At 46.4% G+C, this 25,310-nt stretch overlaps 1 protein-coding gene across 1 annotated transcript in view; it reads left to right on the top strand.

Annotated features, from left to right (window-relative positions):
- Positions 1–23,364, top strand: part of ARMH3 (armadillo like helical domain containing 3) — a 129,779-nt gene extending 106,415 nt beyond the window's left edge. The window contains exons 25-26 of the mRNA XM_054071028.1: positions 14,665–14,781; positions 21,049–23,364. Coding sequence (XP_053927003.1) covers positions 14,665–14,781; positions 21,049–21,141 — 210 coding nt within the window. The 3' untranslated portion in view covers positions 21,142–23,364. The remainder of the gene's footprint in view (positions 1–14,664; positions 14,782–21,048) is intronic.
- Positions 23,365–25,310: the final 1,946 nt, after the last annotated feature.

Genomic DNA, 25,310 nt, shown 5'->3' with positions numbered 1-25,310 from the left:
CATGGGGGACCATGTGCCATCACACTGCTGACAGCACACGCGTTTGAGAGGATTCCTTACATGTGCCTCTTCTGGCATTTTACGATCCTGTCTCTTCCAGCACGTGATAGCAAATATAAAGTAGGTCACTTTATTTCCTTTCTGCTTTTTTCAGTGCTGCAGTTCTTGTGATCTTTGAATTCTTCCTTAATATCAGGCAGTTTTGGAGACTCGTGACTGGGAGAGTTCAGCAGGCTGATGAAGCCTCAGTAGTCATCTTGGAACTTTGCCTTAAGAGGTCACTAGGGACGTCTTTCTTCATAACCTTTGTGTGCTTTGGATACCCTGCCAATTACTGCCCTTGACATCTTTTAGAGAGATGAGAAGGAAGAATGATGGCAGCTTTCCTAATGCACAACCATTGCTTGCCGCTATGATGCATCCTGTGGCTGCTGCCAGCCCTGCTGTCCTGTTCTCTCTGAGCTGATTGTAGCTGGCAGTTGTCGTCTAGAAGCAGTAAACCAAGTGAACAGCTCTACTTATTAACATTTATAAAAATGCACCAAACAAAAGCTAAGCACAGTCACAAAGTCAGTCCTTAAAAAGGTATAGGGAAGGAATCGAGTATTTCCTGAGTCAGAGCAGCTGTAGATTTACAACAAACCCCAGAACTTTAAAGTACCTAGATTTTTCAACCTGCAGACTTGCTTTTGGTTTTTATTCATACAGCCCAAGGTGGTAGAGGCATTAGGGTTAAATTATAGCACTCTTTCACGGGAAGTCCTTCTTGTGAATGGTTCTCAGAACCATTTACTGCAGAGTAATACAAAGATGTGGTCCCTTCAACTTCTGTCACTTGGTTACGCAGCAGGACAAGTGTGGTACCAAATTATACTGTGTCAGTCCAGGGAGAGAAACTATGGTTTATCCCACCTTAACAGTGTGTGACTGTGTGCTCAAATGCATGCAAACTCCAGATTTTGTAGAGCTGCTCTGAAACATGAGATTGAGTTGGAGATGCAGAGACCTGGTGCAAAGCTTCCAACAAAGCAGCCTTCTAGGGGTTTTACACTCCTGAGGGGACTGCTCCACTGATATGGCTGATTACTCGGGGAAAGTCAAGCAGAACTTGTACTTGTGTGTATTAAGTATAAGAGGCAGTTTCTCAAGAAATTTGCTAAGAAAGCATGAAACCCTCTTTAGGTATAGTCAAAAATTCAGATATGAGAATAATAGCAAGAGGGCAATGCAGTAGCATTTTGGGAAGAGCAGAGTTTAAGAATCCTATTAAAACAAAAATAGTCATGCAAATAAAACTACCAGCTGATGCAGTACAAATTAGTGGTTTTAAAATCTGGAGAAAAAGCAGCTGAGTTATTAATCCCTGAACTGAAGCCCTTAAGTCCTTTTAGAGAGTGAATTCTGCTTGTCATCTAATCCCTTTGAATCATGGAAAACATAGACTCAGAGTTGTTCTCTGCTGTGTAGTAAGTAGAAATTTAACCAGTGGGCTAAATAAATAAATTCATTAATTGGCAACAATAAAGAGCCGTGTATGCACTGTATCTGACTGCTTTTTTATATTGTCTTCCTTTACTTTCTTAATTTCTTTTTTTCTTACAAACCTACGGGTTTGTAGGTTGCACGTGCAAAAATATGCTAAAAACCCCCACCTCACCAAGGCTTTGAACCTTCAGCTTCAAAGATCATTGTGTGGATCACCTTATATTGCTTTGGACAATCTCTAATGGGGACATTGCTCAGCCAAGCTCAATTTATGCAGTAGAAATTCAAGCTGAAATTGAACACACCTCAGAATCACGGAGTAAATCAAATCTCATTTCCTTGCTTGCAGAGAACGTGGGCTGCGTGGGCTTTCTTCCTCCTCCTCCTTCTCAGTAATTTTTATTCTACCGGGTCAGAGCTACCTTTTTCTTATGAGAAGTACTGAGCGAGTGGCTTCCCTAAGCCTTATTCAGAAACCCATCAGAGCTAATAGCTTTGAAAACGTTTGATGTCCAAGAGGCACTTGGGAGCACTAAATCCTCACACAGGGATTTTTGGGCTGTAGAACAATGTTGTCCTCCAAGCACTGCAGAAATTAGTGTGGAGATGATATTTTCATTACAGATCCTGCAAGTACTTATCTGGGAATATGGAAAAAGAGAGATCTATAGAGAAAGCAGAAGCCTTGGTGATCAGCTCCTTATCCCCCAGAGAGTGGCGTTGTCTCTGTCTGGCTCTTCAGTAGTGCTGTGTGTACAAGTACACCTCATCTCTGTAGCCGGCAGGTTCAGTTTAGAGCTGTGATTCAGAGGGCAGGCATTGTGGACAAGTAGTTCTCCAGCTTGCAGCTCTGTGTACTGATTAGCTCAAGCTGAGGATTCAAGAGCTGAAGGTGCTTTGGAAAAGAAGCATAAGTTTTGTTTTCTGCATCCTTTGGAGAGAATGGGTTCAGTGCCAGCGTAAGTCACCTTTTCCTTGAATGTCAGTGGCAGGAATAGAGCCAACACAATAATCTTATCTGGCCCATTAACAATAAACCTCCTCTTTGTGTCATGTCCTTCCTGCCCATCTAGCATCTGAACCTCAGTGGAGAAAACACACTGTCTTGAAGAGCTAAGATGCTTTTATCCAGTCTCTTCTCAGCTGCACGTTCTGGAGGGACGTGTCCTCTGTGGTCTTTTGGGTTGTTGCTGGGAGCATTGAAATGGTAAGAAACCTTGTGCTGAAGGGGTGGTAGGTCTAATGCTTTAAGGATAGAAGCAGAACAACTGTTGCAGGGATAAACACCAAATTCCCAGGCATACAAGCCCTCCTCCAAATATCTTTGATTTGCAAGTTTCCACTTTACCATGGCAGGAATCCTTCTTGAGAGACATAGCTATTATCTTGGGCCCTGATTGCTTCTGTGAGGTATAAGAAGAAATGACTAGAAGTAAATGAGTGTCAGCAACTGTTGGTGCCCCTGTGTTTATTTCAGAGGATGCACACAGACTTCTTTCCCTGAGAAGGGCAGTAATAAGCGGCAGACCATTTGATTTCTCTGAAACCTTTGACCTGTTTTCTGTGTGTGGTCACTGCCCGAGTCTCTGATTCCTCTTGCATCCTCGCACCCCCCTTGCTGACTTCTGGCCAGCTATCCTGCACACATCCATTTCAGTCAAGGAGTATCAGCCCACAAAATTTAGCGTCTCATCAGGCCTGCCCTGCTAGTGATTATCTTGGATAGAAGCCTCTCTATTTCTAGCTATCCCAGTAGCCGCGTAAATGTTCCTTTTGAATTAACTTAGCAGTCAACTTTAAGTAGCTCTATTTCTACAAGCGAAAAACATTTTCTATGCTGGCCATGAATGCTTCCAGGCATAAATAGTCTCATTCTGTTTCAGCTCTGGTCATTGCCCAGATGGAGTTCCAAAAGAATGACACGTTCCAACAGCACAAAAGAGGATAATGTAACAAATGAAAATATTGACAGGCTTCACTCCTTCAACGTGTCATATCAGAAATTATTTGGTTCTGTTATTTCTGCCCTCGTCACTGACTTTGTCCTTTCCTTCTCCTCCAGACGCGCAATGGAGATGTGAGTAGGATCCTAAAGTGTATCTGGGGTTTGTGAGGATTTGGAGCAGATTTCATCCCATTATTTTGGTGAGGTTTCATCACTGTCATAATTCTTATAAACTTAACTTGCATAGCTGTGTTGTCATGACCTAGGGGACAGTCATCTCTGCTCCTTCTTATCTTCTCAGTTAATCCTGATGTTGGTACAGTCCCTGGTCATCGGCACCCTCACTGCTTGTGTCCAGAATGAAGAGATTTCTGAGTTCCGCATTAGAACGCCTGTTTTCTGAAATAATTGCCTTTGAAGGAGGAACTCTAGATGTCGTATTGCACTTTAGGTGTACTGCACTTAGGTTGACTTAAACCACTTCTGGAACTGCAGCCATAGAGCACATATTTTGCAACCAAAGGTCTTTTTTCACTATAGGATTATCTGTTTATAGGGATCATCCAGCAGCTTATAGCTGTCTCTTCCAACTCCAGATTTGCAAAAGCCTTAATAGCTAAAACTTGTATATGGGTCGAATTTCCAAGCACTGCCCACCTTTCCCTATGAGCTGCCTACCATGCCGTACTGCTGCTATTGTTTTTGCTAGCTCTTTGTAGCCTACTGGTTGGCTATAGATCTATTTCTCTTGGGCAGTATCTTTAGAAGGAATTTTTGCAGATTGAATTCATAAGTCTCTTAAAGTCCTTAAGCTGTAGTAAAGTCTTCTAGATATTGCCATGCAGGAAAGGACTCTTGGAGTCGCTGTGATAAGCCTGAAATGTTGGCTCAAGGCTCAACAGTGGTCAGAAAGGCAAACAGAGAATAAGAAATTATTAGAGAGAAAGGAAAAAATAAAGGAGTACTGTGTTGTCACTGTGTAGGTCTGTGACAACCCATGTTTTAAATCTTGTATATTTGATTCCAGTGCCCTTATTTCAGAAAACGTATCATAGAACTGCAAACTAATGCAGATAATATAATAGTTATGTGCTCATCTGATTTCTTGGCTATCCAGGCTTCTTGCTTGTATTCAGAAGCTTTGGTTTTCCCCATCTTACAGTGGTCTTAATTTTCTACATGTGGTCAATTAGGAAGGCAAGCTCTGATTTTCCTCTTTCTTGGCCTTTTCATGCATCCCCTCAGGCCACTGAATTACTTACTGACTTTTATCACTTCTGTTCTGCCATTTATAGCTGGCCTTCTATTGTCACTATTTAATTGTTTAAATGTAAGTAGGAGTTACGGAACTGATCTCTCTAAGCTCTGCCCCTCCAAACACATACCTTCCTTTTCCAGATTGAACTGGGTGTTTCTCTGGCATGTCCGATATTGTTTTCATTTTCTTTAAGTATCCAGCATCAGCTTGCTTTGAGGCCAGTTTTTTGGTGTGTTGCTATTTAGCTTTGCTGCTTCCTTTAACTAAATTTATTCATGTTGGGCAAACCAAGTTTAACAAGATTTCTGATCATTTAAAAAGGAAGTCATGGTGAGGTGGTAACATCTACTTTTTCTTAGCAAGTGTCAGACCCAGGGCTGTGCTAGTAGCATCCATAGAGGCTGTTCACTTCTTAGATGCTGTAAAAGAAGAAGAAAAAAAAAAAAAAAACGTGGCAAGCTCCATGGAGTGTCTGTGTTCTCCTTTCATTTCTCTTGACCTTCAAGTCAGGGTCCTGGTGAGTTTTTTTTCCAAAGTCAGTGTCCATAATCATCATATCCTGTAGAAATCCATGGTGGCTGTGCGAGGGACACAAGCTCTCTTGGATCCCTGCTGATCTCTATGAATCTGGCCAGGTGACATAGTTCCAGAAACCTCCTGTGACTGCAGATGTTTGATTAGACTACAACTAGAATAAACCTCCCCGTTGTTTTTCCCTTGGGCAAAGTTAGATTTTGGTTTCTTCAAACTGTAACCGTCTACTTGCTTCTGTTAGCATTTGATTGAATAGAAAGGCTTTTATTGCATACCCTGTATTAATCTGTTCTCTAGACAGCCTTATTCCTGAGCCAATTGTCTTCTGGGCAAATGTGGATTGATTTACTGGGAATGAGTTTCCTCTGGTGCACATCAGGTATCCTGTATCTGAACTGAAAGTTGTGTGTTTGAGTTTCAGCGTTTGCCAGAATGCTTTCTGACTGCTGACCCCAGAAAGTTTTTACTTCTGACCTTTTCTTAACATCTTCAACTGGTGTTTTTTTCTGTTCTTGTGGATGTCTTTGATTTGTAAGAGCTTTGTATGTCCTGGCTTCGCAGTTTGACTGGAGCAGCAGCTCGTGACTTACGTTCTTTTATCTTGTTTTGGGTACTGAGGCTGCTGGTCTTACTTTGGTCACTTAACTGGTGCTGCTGCTGATTGCTTTTTTTCCTCTATGTTCAGGGGAAAAAGGTCTTCTGTAAGCAGAGGATTGCACCAAAGGCTGTAGATTACAAATCACAGCATTCATTTGCCCAATGCTGGTTACCCACTTAGGCTGAACGGGTAATAGGCACAGTGAGCGTAAGGATGTTCTCTCCCTCTTGTCTGATGTTTTGGTGACAGCAGTTGATTTACTGTTGCGCTAGAATGCAGCTGGTAGATAAAAAGCTTCTACTGGAACAGCCCATCACATTTCAGCACTTAAGTTAATTGTAAGCACAATGAGGAAATAAAAAAATTAATGGTCCGGTCCATAGCTGTCTGCAGTGCATTTTGAGCCTTGGCAGAATTGCAAGTGCTCTTACGTACCTAGCAGTGAGAAATGTTTTCATAAATGCCACCAGCTGGAGAAAAGAGTTCACAACGCCAAAATGGGCTGTAACTCCAAAATAGCAAATCTATCTATCTCAGGGTTTTATGCTCCTGCCATCATCCTGGCTGCTGCCCGCCTTCCTCACAAAATTTCTAACAACAGGCAAGCTTCATGGACCTCGCTCAGCTTCTGGCGCATGTCCCCATACCGATCTAAAAGTCTGCTCTGGAAGGTGCTTATTTTATTAATTGATAATTTTTAAGTTAATTCGTTTCAGTATCTTTGATGATTTTTTTCCCTGCCTGGGTTTTGGAAGTGCCAGTGTTGTGCAGTACCTGGATGTTTGTTCTCTTGGCAGAAACCCACTGAAACCATTTTCCTCCCTTGAATGACACAGAATTGCCTCCTGTATTTCCTCTCAAGAGCCTTTCCCTGCAGTTTGGGAAAGAGAGCCCAGAGTCCTACAGAGCGTGCCAGGTTCTTTGTGCCAAGTGGGATATACAGTTCAGTATAAACCCACTGACCATCCATGAAACTGAGAAAAGCGGGATTGGTCTTGAGACGAAGCACTGTGTAGCTGACTGCATTTTTGTTCCTTGTCCACCAAACCCAAATGAGTTGAGCAAAGTGCATTTAGCATGTGTAGGAGTTGTCATGTAGGTAGATCTGACTTCCTGAAATTACTCTGGAGTAAAAGGATTCATGGCACAGGCTTTCCGGCGAGGTGAGCAGGCTTTCAGCTGCCTGACTGCTGGAGCTTAGAGAGCATCATACTCCTAGCACAGGGCTCACTAGCCCTGCTGATGGCTACGCAGGGATGTCAAGGATTATCAACCAGATTAATATCTTCTTTGTCTATACCTTTAACAAATTAAATCTCCTTTGAGCTGTGCACATAGCTGGTTCTGCAACCATGTCTCTTTCCATTACTTGCCTTTGTCCTATTTCACAGCCTGCCCTCTTCTTAAAGCAACTGCTGAATCTTGCGAAGGCCTGTCCCGTGAGAGCTCGGAAGGGGTGCTGCAGTGTGCAGTTACAGCTGCCTCTGGGTGGAACTGGGTAACAGCTTGGTTTTGGGATGTTTCTGAAAGCCCTGTGATTTCCAGATTGGTTGGATCAGTGAATCTTTTCCCACTGTTAGGTAGAGTTGAACACCTTAGGCTTCTGATGGATTGTGGTTTTAAAACATTTCTGGAGCAGGTAACTCTTGTCCCAAAAGGGGATGGCATTTCTGCTGCTGGAGTTCAGAGAACAACAGTCATTTTCTGAGTGAGCTTATAAATTATTTATCTTTAGAACAAGCACCTGTGGGCAGAGGAGAAAGACAGACTGTAACTGAACACTCCCACTCCATGGACAGAAACAGCCAGCTTTGTAAGCTTGTGCCTTCACAGATCACAGCTCTCTGAGATCATCCAGCAAACACCTGAGCTACTGTACATCATCTGAGCCCCACAGAATGACTCTGTGCTGAGGCAGGAAAAGAGGGGATGAAATGTCCCCGCTTGGTGTTACTAAGGAAAAAAATGATTATGATGATTATAACAACAACAACAATAATAATAGTGATAATCTTTTTCTTTATGATCAAAACCTTTTGCTTTTTGAAAAGAAGCGGCAAGGCCTGGATTTCAATACCACTGAAGTGCAAGTGCATAAAAGCAGTCCTCAGAAAGGATTTGGGATGTGGAGAGCTAGTCTTTCCTCTTGTGTGGCTGGGCACAGAGTAGTGCAGTGGACACAACAGGACTGCCAGAAGTGACTGGCAGAGACGAAGGACAAACTGATGGGCAAAGAGTGTTTGCTTTCAGTGTGAACCTGGTTAATGCTTAGTGAACTGAGCAGAGGAAGACTGGGAAACGCAAACTAAAAAGTATCTGAGTAACCTGGTGGGAGGTGTGTGCAAGAGGTCCATGCGCTGCCCTTAGCAGTGGGAAGCAGGGCAAGGTACCTCCTCTCCCTATCTCCTGGCTGTCTCGTCTTTGCTCTGTGCTGCACAGCCTTGTCCATCTGTCCAGCTCCAGGCACGGAACAGGAGACTCTCTTGACTCCCATCAGCCTGTCTTTCTCCACAGTCAGGACTGGAACATGTATTCATGGCCCAGTGCCATCTCGTGGGCACTGTGTGTTCCACCACTGCAGACCTTTCTCACCTCTGTGACCCGGACAGACCTCACCTCTTACTGCCCAGCATTGCTGATGCATTGATGCATTCTGTGTTCACTTAGTACTGTTTCATAACTCAGAGGAGAAATTTGCCCTTAGTTGTTTTGACAGTAGCTGAGCTTCTTACTATTGGAAAAATCCTCATTCCAGGAATTTTTCCTGCCCTCAGGGCAGACAGGGTGCTGCTTCCTACTCTGAGGGGGACAGTTGTGTGAGCTGATGGGGGCTGTCTTGCACACCTGATCTGAGCAGCCTTGTGCTTTCAGCCTGCAGCCAGAGAGGGCCGTAGGTCCTTCACTTCCATGTAGTTACAAACAGCAGCTGCTTGATGAGGGGGATCTGGGGCACTGGAGCAGGAATGATAACGTGCTGCCTATCTCGCCTGTATGTAGCACGACTACGCTTGCATCTCAAGCCCAGATCTTTGCCTTTCCTACCACGTGCACCAGATCCACTCTGTGTCCTCTGGATCCGTAGATGTGTGCTGCAGGCACAACATATCCTGGGACTCTGAGTTGCTAGACTGTCATAGGAACATCCCCTTCCTCTTAGCATTCGTGGACGTGGAATTAATACTCAAGGGCTGATGAGCTCGGAGGTGAGTGATGGTGTTGAACCATCAGCCCTGCATTTAGGTCTGGGGCAGCTGCAAAGATAAGGTAGTATTGGGTCAGACAAAAGCTCCCTCTCGTAGGGTGGGTGCTCCTCTTGAAGCCGGTGTGAGTGGCAGCTCCTAGCACATAGGTGTAACACTGGCAGTCTTAGTGGATCCTCTCTCTGATCTGGGCTCCTACAGACAGTAAAAGAAGAAAGGGAGAAGGGTCTGGGCAGAGTCTTTTGGGAAGTGTAGCAGCTGTGTGTGTGTTTTTGTTTAACTTCTAATTATTTAGTTACGTGCTTTGTCTTTGGCACTTCTGAGGATTAATTCCAGCAAAGGCTCCAGCCTGCATCAGCAACTTTCAAGTTGCACTGTGAGAAGTGTGATGCCATTTGGAGGGAAAAACAGTCATTTTCCATATTAATTAGAAGATAGTACTGTAAAATTTATGTCAATTATCTGGCACTTTATTATGGAGAGGCAATAGCCTCTTTGTAGTCCAGGTGACAGCAGCCTTTTCATTACAGTGAGAAATGTTGCTGTTCAGTTGAATTCACTAGGAGAAACATTTAGGAACTATAAGTTGCTTCTGGAGATTAGTGAGGGAGGAAAAGGGGAATATTTGTACTAAATCTGGACTAAACAAACCAGTTTGAGGACTTCAGTGTGAAAAGCACATCAGGCTTCTACTAGAACAGGGAAACCTTAGTGTCTCTTCCTACAGCCTCCATCCTGTGAGCTGAGGTGGCAGGCTTTGCTCCTGGTGTCTTGCGCTTTGTCTAGATTTTGGAGGTGGGAGTGCCATAATTCCCTCTGTGGTACACGGGCAGTGACAGGGACTCCACCACCTCTGTAGAGAGGACAGAAGGCATGTTTGTCTGTCCCCAGCTGCCCTTCACCCCTGTGCCATGTCCATGCAGTGGTGCTGGTGAGAGCATTGTGTGCCCCATAGCCAGGCTGCTCCATCCTCCAGCTGGGACAGAAGCACTCGGCTATTCCATCCTGTGAGGACTTGCTAGGCCTGATCTAGAGGGCTCCCGTGTCTCGGCCTTGTGAGGGACACAGAGTTGGGGTGTGTGTGAAAATGAATTTTAACCTGGGTTTTGTTGTTTTGGTGGTTTTTCACCTCCTTTGCTTGATGTGAGATCATTCATTCAGGTCTTTTCCAACTGCTTCTCTGTTGTGGTAGCTAATGACTGTCTTATGGGCATGGAGAGGCTTTAGCAAGGTACTGGTGATCCTGACTGATTGTGTTCTCGTCCTTCCCTGTGCTGATTAAAAAGACAACTTTCTTCTTGATTCTGCTTTTCCTTTATTTTTCTCTGTCATTACCCGTGCAGGCTTCCCAGAACCTACCCACCACTAGGTCCTTTGCTGAGTGATGTGGATTGGTGGCACTCTCTCATTTTATGTTGTAGCAAGGCAGAGACTGCAGTTGCAGATGATGAAAGATCCTGCAGGTTAAAAAGTTACTAAGCAATGAAGCGTACCATGTCTGCCAGATAAATGGGCCTTGTTCTGAGTGTTGCTCGTTAGAATTCACTGCTGGTGTAGATCTTCTGGCTTTACCGCTATGACTGTCTTCTCCTGGGCAGGACAGGGGTCAGAGGCTGCTGTGTGTGATCCCCTTGTTTCCCCAGGACAGGCTCTTCCAGAAGGTCCAGTCTCTCCTCGGGGATTGCAGCAAGTCAGCTCTTTTGCGGATCAGTCAGAGGGAGCTGCTCTGGTGCAGTAAGGAAGGAGCCTGCGTGTAGAGGCTGGTGCAGCAAAGCAAGGGCTGTTTTGAATGCAGAAAATTTGGGGGAAGGGGCAGTTGGTTCTGAGGGAACAACTAGTGCCAGAACTTGTGTCTGCAAGGGTCCTCTGACCCTTCAGAGGTTGTCCATCCGGTTTACAAGGGAGCAGGATGCAGTGAAGAATGAAGCCCAAGACTCTGTGAAATAGTCTTGTTCGTCTGGGTGCAGCGGCGTGGCGTGGGTGGGATGCTGCAGAGAGCTCATCCCCTCTGTTGTAAGCCAGCCCCACCTGCTGCGTTCCTTGGAGGGGCACCTCTACTCCCAGGCTGTCGATTTTACTGGAGAAGGAGAGTTATGGGGCATGGGCAGTTGTTGCTGCAGGAGAAAGCTGAAATCCCAAGTGCCACTGAAAGTGCTCGCTGTTCAGAGCAGCTCCGGAAAAGCTGGTTTGGGGACACGTGCACAGGGACTTAAATTGTGACGTTTCTCTGGATCTTCTGGAAAGCAGTCAGTCAGTGAGTGGTGGGGCAGGGGGTTAATTTGATGGTAAATTATCTTTAAATTACTGTGATGCAGCTCCGCTGACTTCTGATTTGTTGCAGTAGAGTAAATGAGTGAACGTAGCCTCTAGGGCTGATACAGGTAACTGCAGGAAAAGGATTCAGCAGCCTTTGCTTTTCGTGCATTGACCACGTCCGAGTTGCTCACTTTTCTCATATTGCTTTTTTAGGACTCTAATCCCCCAAAGGTAACCTACAAAAAGAGGTTTAGGTTGTGGCTCCTCTTCACTTCATTTTTTCCCACTGTAACGATCCAGTAAAGCATTTTTTTAAAGAAATAGTTCGTCATGGATGTTTATCCTTGCAATCTGAGGAGTGTCGCATCAAGCTCCCTGGAAATCATCTGCAGCCCATTTTCGTCTGCCCTTGCCTGACACTAGAAGGGGTATTCTTCTGGCTGGTCATGAGGGATTTTAAAAAACTGGATGATTATTTAAAATCTGATTGGAAGAGTCCAGCTTAAAGTCCCATCCTTAAAAGTTATTCCTGCTGCATCGTCTTGGAATTGACATTTCCTATCTTCTTCAGGGATATTTCTAGGAAGACCAGATAGGACAAGACCTTGAAGGAGAAATTCTTTGATCTTAAAATTAGATTCCTCTAGTGGGGGACAAAAAGGTGCAGATAAAGATCTTGTGTTTAACACAAAAGGGTGTTCTTCCTGCAGTAGTTTTCCTGATGGGCAAAGGATGCTAACACACAGTTTTCTGTTACACAGAGGATGTGAGGTTTTGTCATTTGGGTGGAAAGCTGATAACTTTCAAACCTTCACGTTAGATGCTCTTAATACCTTCTGCTGCTTTTTAACCTCTCCTCTGTCTAGCAACTGCATCTTAAAGAGCAGATTAAATTGTCTTAAGGATGGCAGGTCCTAATCTCGGTAACGGTTCCCATCCCTTATAGGGTATGAAGTGAAATGATCTGTGAGTGGGTTTATCTCAGATCCCACGTAGCATTTTTTCTCAGCAGCAGCAAGAAAGGGAAATTATCAGGCAGTGAGGAGAGGCTGTTTATTTTTAACTTACCCTTTCTTTTTAAGTTCTATTTCATAATTAAAGGAGATAAAGAGTGGAAGCCAAAGAAAATACATAGCCAAAGGGATAAGATCACTACAGAGATTATGATAAGTAGTGGGTTACACAGAAGAGACTTTGGGGCCTCTTGCTCCTTCACTGCTCTCCTAGAGCATCAAACCAAGTTCTTAGCTGCCATTCACAGGTAACATAGAAGGGCTGACTTAAAGGGTGTTGCTTACAGAGCTCACTGCTGCCCATGGAGTTCACTGCTCCTTAACTGTGGTTTGAGGATGCCTCTGTTAAGTACCTGAAGAGATCTGTACGTGGAGCTAGCAACTTACTGCTGGAGAAGTGTGTTCTACTCCTCACGTTTCAAACAAAGTTTCTCCCTTACAGCGTATTCGTCTTGGTCAACTTAACTTCCTCAGGTCGACAAGAGGATAGCCCTTTGCTTCATGCAAGCTGCCAGGCTTTTTATTGCTCAGAAGAAGGTGCATTATACTATTACTGTCCAGCCCTAGTGGGTAGCTGCATCCCAGAGTAAATTCTTCCAGTACCTAAATAGCTTTCTTTCACCAATGCTCTTGTCTCTGTGATACTTCTCAGAGCTTCTGCCCACAGCAACAAGAAGGCCAGACTGAATTTGGACACAACAGTCATTGCAGGGGGTTCTTCCTCTCTGCCAGTGGAGCTGACAAGCAGCATTAGCAAATGAGTCTGGGAGAAGAGGCTGCGTGCTCCTGCAGCAGCGGGATGCTGACAGGCTATTCTTAAATAACCTTACAAAATACTGATTCTTACCCCGAGCTTGGCTCTGCTGTGCTGGAGGACAGCCTAGCTGCAAGCAGACTGCTGTGGGAACATGTCACCTAGGAAACACTTTTAGGACTCTTCTTTACCCTCAGTCCTCACTCAGATGATGTCCTGTGGCTTCTGTCACCTCAGTCACTGGTGTCTGCATGATTGTCTTTCTGTACCACTGCCACGTGCAAAGTTTGGGGGATACAAGACAGGGCAAGAAGCTTTTGAAGGGAGCCATAAGCAAGTCTGGGGTAATAGAGCAGAGAGTGTAAGGACGCGATTCAGTCCTGTAAAGGGCAGGGGCACGGGCTGACAGCTGCCTAAAAGAGCAGTTGAAGTGATTACATTGTAGGGAGGACGAGAGGAGAAATTGAAGAGTTCCTTATTGTTCTGGTCACTGTTGTCCTACACCATCTGCAATGTTTTTCTTAGGATCTCTGCTGAATACTAAATGCTTTGGGGCAGAGTCCTCTTCCTTTTACACACTATGTAGTCCTCCTGGCTGAGGCTTTTCATGAGCAGAGGCTACTGTAATGCACACCTCAGATGTTGATATTCTGTCTATGCTTCTATTGAGCTCTCAGATCAGGTGGTAACAGCCTAAGAAAGAAGTTCATGTGTTTAAGTTTCGCCCGGGAGCGCTGAGCTATATGGTTCCTGGTAGGAAGATTATCATTACTTACCCTCCCTCGAATGCTTTGAGGAATGTGTTTGTCCATGCAATGCTTTGAAGCTAAAAAGCATTGTGGGAATCCTCCTCCGTGTTCCCTAGTTAGGTAAACGAATGGTTCAATAGGACAGAGATGTGTAACTATGAATTTTCAATATAGCCCAGTGCTGGGAGCAGAGTAAGGCAGTAATAGAAGCTGGAGTGCTTTGGTTACGGGGGAGGCAGATAATAAAGTATCTCCTGGGCTGGAAGACCTGGATTTGTGTCTCCATCTTTTTCCAAGACCACAGTCTGTACCGGGGTTGGTCTTCTCTTAGTGCCTGTCAGGAGTTTGTTCCCATCAGGAGAGGAGGACAGTGCTCTGTGTGGAGGCTGACCTGAGCAGCTGTTGAAGCTGGCAGTTTGGCAGGTTGTGAGTGGTGATTAGCAAGCCAGGAGGGAGGTGCACTAACAAAACTAGTGCTGGGGAGGGCCATGGATCGGGCAAACCTGTGTTTGCATAGTGCCTGCTGCATTACTTCTTGGTGTACACATGGTAAATAACTCCTTAATTTATTGAGATCATGTCTGTTTCTCCTGGTGAGAGAGTAGTATTTGGAGCACTGCTGCTGTCATAGGCTCATCCACTCTTCCCATGAATGAAGAAATTCTGTAAATTTGAGGGCTGTTCCTTACTGGCATTAGGAAGACTCCAGTGCCCACCTCCGTGTTGTTAGTCATAAGCCAAATATTGGCTGTTACAGCCATGTATGTTGCAAAAACAGGTGCGAGAGCTGTGATCTATCTCAGCCTTGCGCTTCCTATGCTGAAGCATCTGTGGATACTGACTCCTCTGCTGTGTTTGGCTGTCTCTGGCAGGTTCTGGAAGTGGTACGATCCAACTACGACACGCTGACACTGAAACTGCAGGATGGACTGGACCAGTATGAGCGCTACTCAGAGCAGCATAAAGAGGCTGCCTTCTTCAAAGAGCTGGTGAGCTGCCTTGATTCTGCAGAATCAACAAGCCTTTTCCTAAGCTTTGCCTGCAGCCTGGGCAGTGGTATTTGGGGTATACCTGTTACTCCACTGGACTGCACCCAAAGATGGGGCAGGAATAGGATCTGAACAGGTGCTGCATGTCACAACAGATCTGAAAACTTGCTGGAGCTCCCTGCCCTGCAATCCATGGTTGGCGAGGAATCACAGAATCACAGAATCACAAGGTTGGAAAGGACCCATTGGATCATCGAGTCCAACCGTTCCTAACACTCCCTAAACCATGTCCCTAAGTACTTCATCCACCCGTTCCTTAAACACCTCCAGGGAAGGCGACTCGACCACCTCCCTGGGCAGCCTGTTCCAGTACCCAATGACTCTTACTGTGAAGAATTTTTTTCTGATATCCAACCTGAACCTCCCCTGACGGAGCTTCAGGCCGTTCCCTCTAGTCCTGTCCCCTGTCACTTGGGAGAAGAGGCCAGCTCCCTCCTCTCCACAACCTCCTTTCAGGTAGTTGTAGAGAGTAATAAGGTCTCCCCTCAGCCTCCTCTTCTCAAGGCTAAACAACCCCAGCTCTCTCAGCCGCTCCTCATAAGACTTGTGCTCCTCATAAGACTTGAGGAACAACCAGACTGCTCAGGCAAGCAAATGGCTCATCAGTCTCTGTCCTTTTTCCCCTGGGGATTCACTGTGCTTTGTGGTGGTAAATTTGCATGGTGGAGAAGCTGACTACTCCCAGCTTGGGATTATCATGCAGAGCAACTTAGCCTTTTTGTTGTCATTAAGGGGAACACAAAGTATGGGACTGAGCAGAATACGTGATGCTGTTGTAACACGTTCCTGCTCGTTGATTTTCTCCATCACTCACAAAATAGGGTTCCCAAGCAAAGAAAGCAAAGGCATTCCCTAGAAATGTCTCCTACTGCCAGAGAAGACAACTAACAATAGGAAACACCACAAAAAATAATATAGTGAAGACAAAACTGAGTCCAAATAATTTGGTTCAGTAGCTATATTCTTTAGCAAGCCAACTTGCTCAGCCTGCTCCAGAGAGCCCTGACACAGCATTTTCTTGTCCAACAGCCACATTGCCAGGGAGGCAGTATTTTTGTAGTTGTTGGTATCTGAAAGGAGCCTGTTTTTTCCTCACTTTTGAATCATTACAGCTTCAGTGAAGGGAGACATCTCTAACTTTGGCAGCTTTCTCCACCAGTTGAGAGCACATACTCTCTCCCAGCTTTTTCCTTGCTGATTGATGAGTAATTGATGCCTGCCCACTCCATCACGAGTCTGCATGAGTTTGAGAATATTACGCCTCCCCCTGTCTACTCTGCTCCAGAGCAAGCATGCCTGAATTGGTTTTGCTTCCTTCTGCAGAATGCTTTTTAATGTTTTTTTTGGTCATTCCAGCAGTGCCATTGGGTAGAACATGGGCAAAAACACTTGCAATCACTTCCATACCATTTTTCTTTGCTCTTTTATGCCCATTTTTGTCTCTTTAGCCTGCTGTTTGATACCATGTCTGGAATACATACAAAAAAATATAGCCACAGCTTCTCAATGACAAGGGCTTCTCCTATTACTGTACCGTGGAAATAAGATGCATTCATGTTTCTGTTGTCATGCGTTCTGTCCCAAGGGCTCCTGCCCTCCTCAGCCAGCATCTTCTTCCCCAGCCTCTTGGCCACGTGACTGTTCTGCTTCCTGCATGCCCCACTTTCCACTTGGCCTGGCAGAAGCTGAGGCTGATCATGCCAATTGATTAAAATGACATTCTCAGTTCTAACATTATCACAGCTACAAAATGCTTCGGCTAATTCTTTTTTTTTTTTTTTTTCCCCAAATCCCAATTTTCATCATTTAAGAATCTCTTCAGCGTAACCTGTCCCTCCTCAACTCCCTTCTGAAATTTGCCCATCCAGGTACCCCTGGGACCGTCTCCTCAAGAGCATAAGAAAGCCTGAATAATTACTGTCTAAATGTGCTGATTTGACCCAGTTGTGAATCTGTTTAATCCACATTTCTCTAGATGCCCTGAGAATTGGGACCCTATTAAATGTTCTTTACTCACAGCTACAGAAAATCCCCTGCATTCCATTAAGCTGTTCCCTCAACACAGCGGGAAATCAACCTGATATGTTATGATTTGTCTTCAGCAAACCCAACTGGCCTCCTGTGCTCCATGCCATTTTTTCCTCTAGGTGCACAGTAACTGATGGCTTTATTAGTTGTTCAAACAACTCATCAAAAAGGTCCTAATCTGCCCTGTCCTCCCCATATCCTCTTCAAACCAGGTACTTGACTTCTTTTTTGCAAGGCTTCTGAGTCTTTACTTCAGCTTCCGTTGCTGGTGTGATCTTGGATAATATCCCCCTAACCAATGCATTGTGTTTAACTGCCGAGGGGTGTGGGATTTCATGAAGTTGCTGTAATTTCCTTCATGGGCTCTGCTGGAAGAGCAGGGCTGGTGGTGAAATACAAGTTTCCAGTATGGTTTCCAAGCTCATGCTGGTCTTGTCAGGTCTTCCTGAACGGGATGTGTTTTCAAATAATTCTGTCCAGGTTCTGCCTAGTTTTCTTATCTCTATTGGTGTGATTGCATTAAAGCAAATCCTTCTTGGTGGGGAATGACATGCAGGAGCCATTTTTCTTTTTGGCTGCCTTTTCATCTCTCTGTGCTCCCATTAAGTGGGTGAGCAGAAACTTCCCCGGGCCATTCTCTTGGCTCCTTTGTGCTTAGAAAACTTGTTCTCACTCCTTTGACGTGCTTTGCTGATGCACTGCTTCACTTCTCTGGCTTTGCCTCAGTGCTGCTCTTTCTTGCTAATCCCAAAGAAAAATCTGCTTTCTTCTCCCATTTCTTTTTCAAAGAAGCTTTCAAAGGCCTTCAATGCTGCAGCCACATTGTGGTGGAAGGTGATGTGCAGAGTGTTTTATCAATTGGGTTTTCTGGCCTGTTGTGCCGCCTTTGAGGAGAGAAAGGAGGGAAGTTAGGAAGTTTTTTAACACATTTTTTCTTTTCCTTTGAACCCTCAGGGGTGTCATTTGAGGTCTGTGCTGCTTTGATGGAATGAATGGTTTGGATGTGAGCTTTTGGACCCTTGCATTGCAGCTGGAGGAGCGTGTGGAAAGAGATTCGGCTCTTTCCAAAACATTCACTGTCTTTGCAGTTGGATAGGTTTCAGCAGAGTCTCAAAATAGTCTGATTAGGGATTGATTTCTGCAGGGGAAATTACAATAATTTGACTTTCAATTAGATGTAGTAGTCAGTGTAAACCTTCCTCCCATTGCACAAATTTCCTAAGAGCTGCTTGTTGATTGGAAACAGGTTTAATTGGTGGGACTTGGTGTGAAATAGAAGTGTCTGTACAATGTTGTACATGTCCAGCTATAATGACCCAAAACTAGAACTGAATATTTTTCTCACATGGTTAATGCCACCGCTTCATCCCTTCTTTCATTTGCTTTTTGTTCTCCAGGTGATGTCAGCATTTCATGCATTTCCTGTTTCTTCATAGTCTGTGGGTTAAATGTGATCTAATACAGAGAAAACAATTTTAAAAGCTCCTCTGGCCCTAGTGCGCTCCAGCATGCTCCACAGGGAAGCAAGAGAGGATACGTGCTCTGCTTTTACTTCCTTGCAGAATTAATCTTAAAGCTCTGAGCTTCCTTTTGGAGGATGATTTTGTCCCCTTGTATAAGCCATTTCAGAGAGTTCTGGTAGCTTCCAGATGGCATCTGGGCCTGGGCTGCCTGCTGCACCATGAGCTAGGAGCGCTTCTGGGATGTAGCCTTGTGGATGGAGCGGCTCAGCTGAACTGCGGGACGACTCCAAAGTTTCTCCTTGTTACAGGCTGATGCCTCCCTGTGTCACTGTTCTTGCAACCCCAAAAGAGAGATGAGCTCCAGCTCCCTGTGCTGAGCCCTGGTGCTGGAGATAACTTGTTTTAACTCTAATTTGAGCTATTCTTACCTTTTGAGCTGGTTGGTTTAGAGCTGCCTGCTTTTTCAGAGCAGAAGAAATTCTAGGCGGAGATTTGTAGAAATGGCAGTCATCTTGTGTGTTGTTATCATACCCACACCTCTCCCCAACTTATGTTAAAGCAGCAAAAAGTGTATCTATACTGCCCTTGAGCAAGGTTTGTGTCTAAGCTCCTTGAAAGCTGGAGCTGTCTTTAAGTGAAAACAGCTCCTGCTGTCCCCAGGTGATTGACTTCACTGCTTCACAACCCATAGGTTTAAGAGTATTTCCTCTTTTCCAGTGTAAATCTTCTTTGTCTTAAATTAAGCTGAGTATTTCTTGCCCCATCTCTGGGGAGCGAGAGAAATATTACTCACTGTTCTCTTTCTGACCTCATTTTGCATATTGTGAGTGTTTGCTCTGTTCCTCCTAAACCTTCTCTTTGCAATCTAAACAGCCTTAATTTCTTGTGCTCTGCCCTATAGCTACAATTTCTGCTAAGCCCTGCGTTCTCATCATGTGTCACTCCAGCCTCCCTTTCTGGGCTTGTAGAGATGCTGCTGCCCCCTTCTTGGCAACCTTGATGAGTGTACATCTTCTACTGCTGCTGCCTGGCCTGTGGCTGCAGTTCTCGAGGCCAGAAGCTTTTATCTGCTTGTTCTTTCTTTGCTGGGACCCATAAAAATGCTTTTAGTCAGAACAGGGATGCTGGCTTACGCTGTGTGCAGCATCCGGCCCTTTTCTGCAAATAGTCACAGTCCCCAAGGCAGGGGACTCTCCACAGTAGTGCTCTCCTGAACACTGGTTAGACCTTGGTAGGACTGGGTCCAAATCCTGCCAGCGGGGCTTCTGCCTCCTGCCAGGGAGACAGCCCAGTGTCCTGGAGACCACTTGCAGCAGCGTTTGACCTGTGGCTACCTGACAAGCCTTGATCCCTAACTATTTTAGTATGGAATAAGGCAAGAGACACCAAGAGATGAGAGGTGGGGAAGTGCTGCAAGGGAATGAAGATATGTGGGGTCTCTGCCAAGCATCTCGGTGAAGAAGAGTTTGTGGTTTCTGCAGAAGCCCTAACATTTAATATTCTGTCTTTAAGTGTAGACATTTCCGCTAGCTTGCTCAGGTTGTTAGAGTCTCAGTGGGCCTCACTAGGGTTCATTTCACAACTTTCCCTTTTAACCTTCCATGTTTTCATTTGTTTCCCACTCTTTTACATGTTCTGTCTTTTGGGGAGCTTTGTGCCCTTCCCCTCTTTTGTCGTCACCAGGGCAGGAAGGGGCACCCTCAGATCTATAAACACCACTGACTTGCTCTTCCAGCCCCTCCTGCTGGATTCCTCATTCTTCTTCTATGTAACTGATCCCCCAGTGCTTTTAAGAAGCACAAAACACCAGGTCAGCAACAACCTTATCATCACAGGCTCTGAGTCTCTGGGAACTGTAATCCCATTGTTTGGATGAGCTTGTGTCAGTTTTGCTTTCTGTCACTGCTGCACAGTCGCTGACACAGATGATGTTTGACTTTGTTTTCTCGTTGCCGAGTGCAGCTGAGACTGAGCCCAGTCTGGGGCCTGTACGTTTGGCCAACAAGTCCGCAGGCGGGAAGGGGGAAGGGAAGCTGCTGTGCCACAGGACTGCCCAGCTCTTCCTCGCAGACTCTGCGGGCGACCAGAAGTCTGGGCATCGTTAAGGGATAAAGGTGTCATTCTTTCAGAGACAGCTGGTGAGCCAACTTCAAGTGTAACGCGCTCAGCACAGAATACACACAGCTGGCTATGAACCTGTGGGTTTCTGCCAACTTGGATGACAGTTGCATGTATAGCACAGTAGCATGACCTCTGTCCTTTCCTTGACTCGGTATCTTTGGCTCTGCAGGTTCTGGAGCAGGACAGAGGCCATGGCACTACATTGATCCAAGAGAATATTGGTACTGGTAAAAAGTGCTTTTCCAGCTGCAACCTGGAAGTGCTCATTTTCCCCACCATGGAACAGGAAACACATCATAGCACATGCATCCAAGCACAGCATTCTCTCCCATCCCTGTTTCATTTGGAATTTACTCTCCTTGCTGCAATATCACTATTGATATCCCTGTTATATTCCAGGAAGCAGCTAATCCTCAGGGGTTTCTTGCTAAACTGGAGTCGCAGTGAAAGCTGTCTGTGGCAAGTTCTCTGAAGCTGTAAGGGCATGCAAAATGGTTTCATGCTGAACCTGAAGGTCAGCAGTGTCGAAACTGCCATGCTCATGGGGAGCCAGGAAGACTCCCTTGGCTAAAACATCTTGTTTTATCTCTGTCAGGTTCGGTCCATCAGCATCAATGTGAGGAAGAACCTTGCTTTCAACACGCTGAGCCAGGAACTGCTGCTGAAGGAATTCTCTACAATCTCTTGAAGCAAGGATGCAGCCACTGTGCAGGGCTGACCAGAGACGAGCCTATCTGGGCAGGGACACTACGGATCTACAGCCAGTCGTCTCTTGCCTTTCACCTGCAGAAGGGACTGCATTTCTTCTAGGGGAGAGCCATGCTGCTGTGTGTTTGATCCCAAAGGCATGAGTTTCAACAGGACTGGGGCTGAGGAGAGATGATCAGCATATTGAGGAGGAGAAAGCAATTTTGTAAGGTGCCATGGGGGTGGGCAGCCGTTCCTGTGACGTAGCAATGGGAGATTCCCTCCGCAGCCTCAGGGAAGATGCACTGGAAACCTTTGTAGCAGAGCTGGGAAGAGCTCACAACTGAAATAATAAAACCAGTCCAGCTGTGTGAGACAGTTCTGGGTTGAGATCGCTCGTCTGCCCCAAGGGTGAGCGCTGTTCTTTTCCATCAGCCTGGATCAACCCGCCTTCCTGCCATGAAGGTCAAATCCACTGCTGTCCCACTGGGAATGGCTTTGGTTTATAAAACAGTTTCCCCCAGGAGCAGACCCTGCTCACTGCTGGCTCCTGATGTCAGAAGGTGTCACTTGAGCGAAGCCATTGGAGTACTATAGAAGGAGAAATTTTGCCTCCAAGGCTGTTGCCTTACAGGGTGCAGTCTGAATCTGGATGCAAGAAAATGGGTCATCAAACAGGGCACTTGGTAACAGGAGACCAGCTCTGCTGGGGGTCACTGTTGCTTCTGCCAGCCCAGCTCATCTCTGCTGTTTCTAGGGTCCAGGGGCTTTACTCCACTCTCATGGGGCAGAGGACAGGCTGACTCCCTCCCTCACTCTCCTTATTGCCCATCAGAGACTGCATTGCGACAATCCTACTCTTCCTCACAGGAACGTCTGCCTTGCACGTGTTTGCAAGTGCCTGGTGGTCTTCATGAGCTAAGTAGTTCCCAGTTTTTCCCTTGTGTGTAGCACACAGTTAAAGTGCAGCTGGAGCAGTTATTTGCTTTATAGCTTGGCCTCTCATCTTCACCAAGCGACTTGCAGCAACAGCCTGCTGAGAACTTCCTAACGAAATGCTCTGGGGCACGGGCAGACCTTTGTGCTCCAGAGCCAGTGCTTCAGAGGTGCCCAGCTCTGGCAAAGCCTGTTCCAAGTGCTGTGTCAGGCTGCCAACTCAGGAATACACAGCATAAACACACCCACCCCCTGCTTGTGCATTTTCAGGCTCCCGGCAGTGATGTTAGATTCTGTCCTGACTCGGTCGAAGCAGAGAATTTATTTACATCCCAGATCCACCTTTTTTTTCCACCCTAGAAAACAGTTTTTTGAAACAAAGTGCCTAGTCCTGCTCTCAGCCTCACAGGTTACAGAGTGCAAGTGGTGGGAATGTCATGCTCATTTACTAGCAGTTTCAGGCAAGGCTTATTCATGCTAACTTGTGTTAGTTGCATTAATGTTTCATCTTTACCTGCCATGAGCATGGGAAACGGAAAGCTGTGTCCTTGGCCACCCACTGAAGACCGTATATTTTCTTTGGAGGCGCCAGCTTCTCCCAGCAGAGGTTACTTTGCCTCAGCATGGAATTGTCTGGCTTTTATCATCTAAGCCAGATGCTTATTTGCTTTCCTGCCTTGCAAGTGTGTGGAAGTGTATACATGTCAGAGGGACGGTGCTTGGGAGAGCAAGCAGGCTCCATAAAATCACTTTGCTTGAGAACAGGCCGGGATAGGTGAAAGGAGGCAGCTTCTCCAGTGGCAAATGGGCACCATTGTCTGTACGCGTGGGGGGCTCTTGCTAGATGATCTTGCCTCTGAGGGGGGGAATCTTGTCTTAAAGGGGCTTGAGGTGCAGTCACGGCACTGCTGCTGCCAGATCACAGTCTTCCAGCTGTCCACATGCCTCCTTTTCTCTGATCCCATTTAGGCTTCGACTAGACAGACAGGGGAGGGAGACAGGAGTGCCTCTGCCTTGGCAGCCTCTGGGACTTTTCAAGTTTTCCCTCTGGGCTCAGCTACCGAAGGTCTGGTCTCCACAGGGCACTCTCTTGCTGGGGTGAACTGAGAAGCCCAGGCTGTGATTGGGAGCAGGTCCTGAGATTGGCCCTCATCCACGGCTGAGCTGGGAGAGACCGTGACAAGTCCTCTTGTCACATTGTCACCAAACCAAGCACTGTAAATGGATGTACATACAAACCTAGCGCTCAATAAATAGCAGAGCCCTGCCTGTCCAGTGTGTCCTGTGTTTGTCCTTCACCAAGGGGAGAGTGGCGGTGTTATGGGGTGGCCGTGTCACTGTTGGTGGCACACTGGCTGCAGCGGGGGAGTCGCTTGTCCTTGGGCTGTTCCTGCCTGTGCAGAGGGAGGGTGGTGGTGCTGCTTCCTTGGTTGAGGCTGCAGGTACCAACCCGTGGTGAGCCGCCCTCTGCCGCTTACTGCCCCCGGGACTGCCAGAAAGGAAAACACGAGCAAAGCTGAGAGCCTGTGGGTGCAAGCAGAGGGCTGCAGAGGTCTACCTGTGTGCGGTGTGATGCTCTGTCTGCTGCTGGCGTCAGCAAGCTCCCAATCATGGATTCTGCTGCAATTTGCCTGTTTTGTTAAACACTGTACTAGTACTTGTATTTTGAGGCCAGCTTGAACAGAGCAGAAAGTCATTTAACTCTAAAATTCAGCCTGAGGATGTAGCCGATAGCCCCAAACTTCCCTGTATCTGATCTGAGCAGTTGAGTGTATTTTATTATATCTAATTCATAGTGCGGTCTATTATTGGAAGAGCTGGTTTTGAGGCTTGGAGAATGTGGGGAGAAATCAGATTGCTGCCTTTAAATTAGGCAGCCACTGCAGGGAGACAAATATTTTACAAAATAATGACCAAATTCTGGAGGAGAAAAATTGAGTTTGAGCTAAACTTTGGAGGGAGTTATTAAAAATTGATTTGTAAGTGCCACTATGATTTTTTTTTTTGGTATCGCCTCTTCCTCCCTAGCTCTTACAAGTGCCATTTTTCACACAGACTCGAGGGAGAGGCAGCTGCTCAGGGAGCTGAGTGTCCCCTGCCCAGGCTGTGGGTTGCTGGGGGAGGCACAGGGTGCTGCTGGGAGGCAGTGGGGGCAGTCAGCTGTGTGTGAGGGTTTGGCTGCTGCCGAGTCTCGTGTACAGTGGCCAGAGAGCAGGATGCATCTTCACCCACTTGCTCTGTTTGGTTTGTGAACCTCTTCACCCCCCACATGGTGGTCAGGTTTTATCTCTGTAGAGTTGAGCTGCTCTCCATGTGAGCCTGTCCTGGTGCCCACTGGGACACTCTTCTCTCCCTGCCTGAAGAGCTGCATGCTCTTCCCCTGCTCTGGGATTCTGCCAGGCTGTTGCATGGCGTTTGTTGGGAGGAGAAGCTTGCTGTCCTGGGGAGAGCCGTCTCCTAGACAGCCCTGGCACAGGGGATCAGCCCCGGTGTGTACCATCTGCCTCCCCGTGCTTCCCTCCTCAGATGGAATCGGTGTCCTTCCCAGCTCCTGGCCCAGCGCAGGGTGGGCAGAGGGAGATGCCGCTACCCCACCAGTCACGGCTGCCGTCGTGTGTGTCGGGCCTGCAGTGTGGCCAGCAGTCTGCGGTAAGATTTACAGCCGGCTCTTGGCACTCACAAGCCGCTCTCCATCTTGGTATCAGCACCAATGCCTTGTGGATACTTATTCTCATCTCGCTTTTTCTGGGCTCTGTTTTCTTGTTTGGTGCTTGTTGGGATGAACAAGAGCCGCATCCTGGCTGTGCTGAGCATGGATCATGCTGAACAAAGGTTTGTCCCTGTGGAGGTGATGGGGTGTTTTTGTCAGGTGAGTGAATGCAATAACTCAGCAGGAAAGGGGTAAAGCCCAGCTTTGGGAGCTGCAGGCATCTAAAGGGGGCAGGATAAGATGGGCTTTTCACCTAGTGGTAATTAATGTCTTTGCTGATGCTTTTCAGGGGAAGGCAGGCAGAAAAGGAATTGATCATAGAATCATAGAGTCACCAGGTTGGAAAGGACCCACTGGATCATTGGGTCCAACCATTCCTAACACTCCCTTAAACCATGTCCCTAAGCACTTCATCCACCCGTTCCTTAAACACCTCCAGGGAAGGCGACTCGACCCCCTCCCTGGGCAGCCTGTTCCAGTGCCCGATGACTCTTTCCATGAAGAATTTTTCTCTGATATCCAGC

The sequence above is a fragment of the Cuculus canorus genome, chromosome 7 (assembly GCF_017976375.1).
Source record: "Cuculus canorus isolate bCucCan1 chromosome 7, bCucCan1.pri, whole genome shotgun sequence".
NCBI lineage: Eukaryota > Metazoa > Chordata > Aves > Cuculiformes > Cuculidae > Cuculus > Cuculus canorus.
Note: the sequence above shows the minus strand (reverse complement) of the source record. Positions and strands in the feature narration are given on the sequence as shown.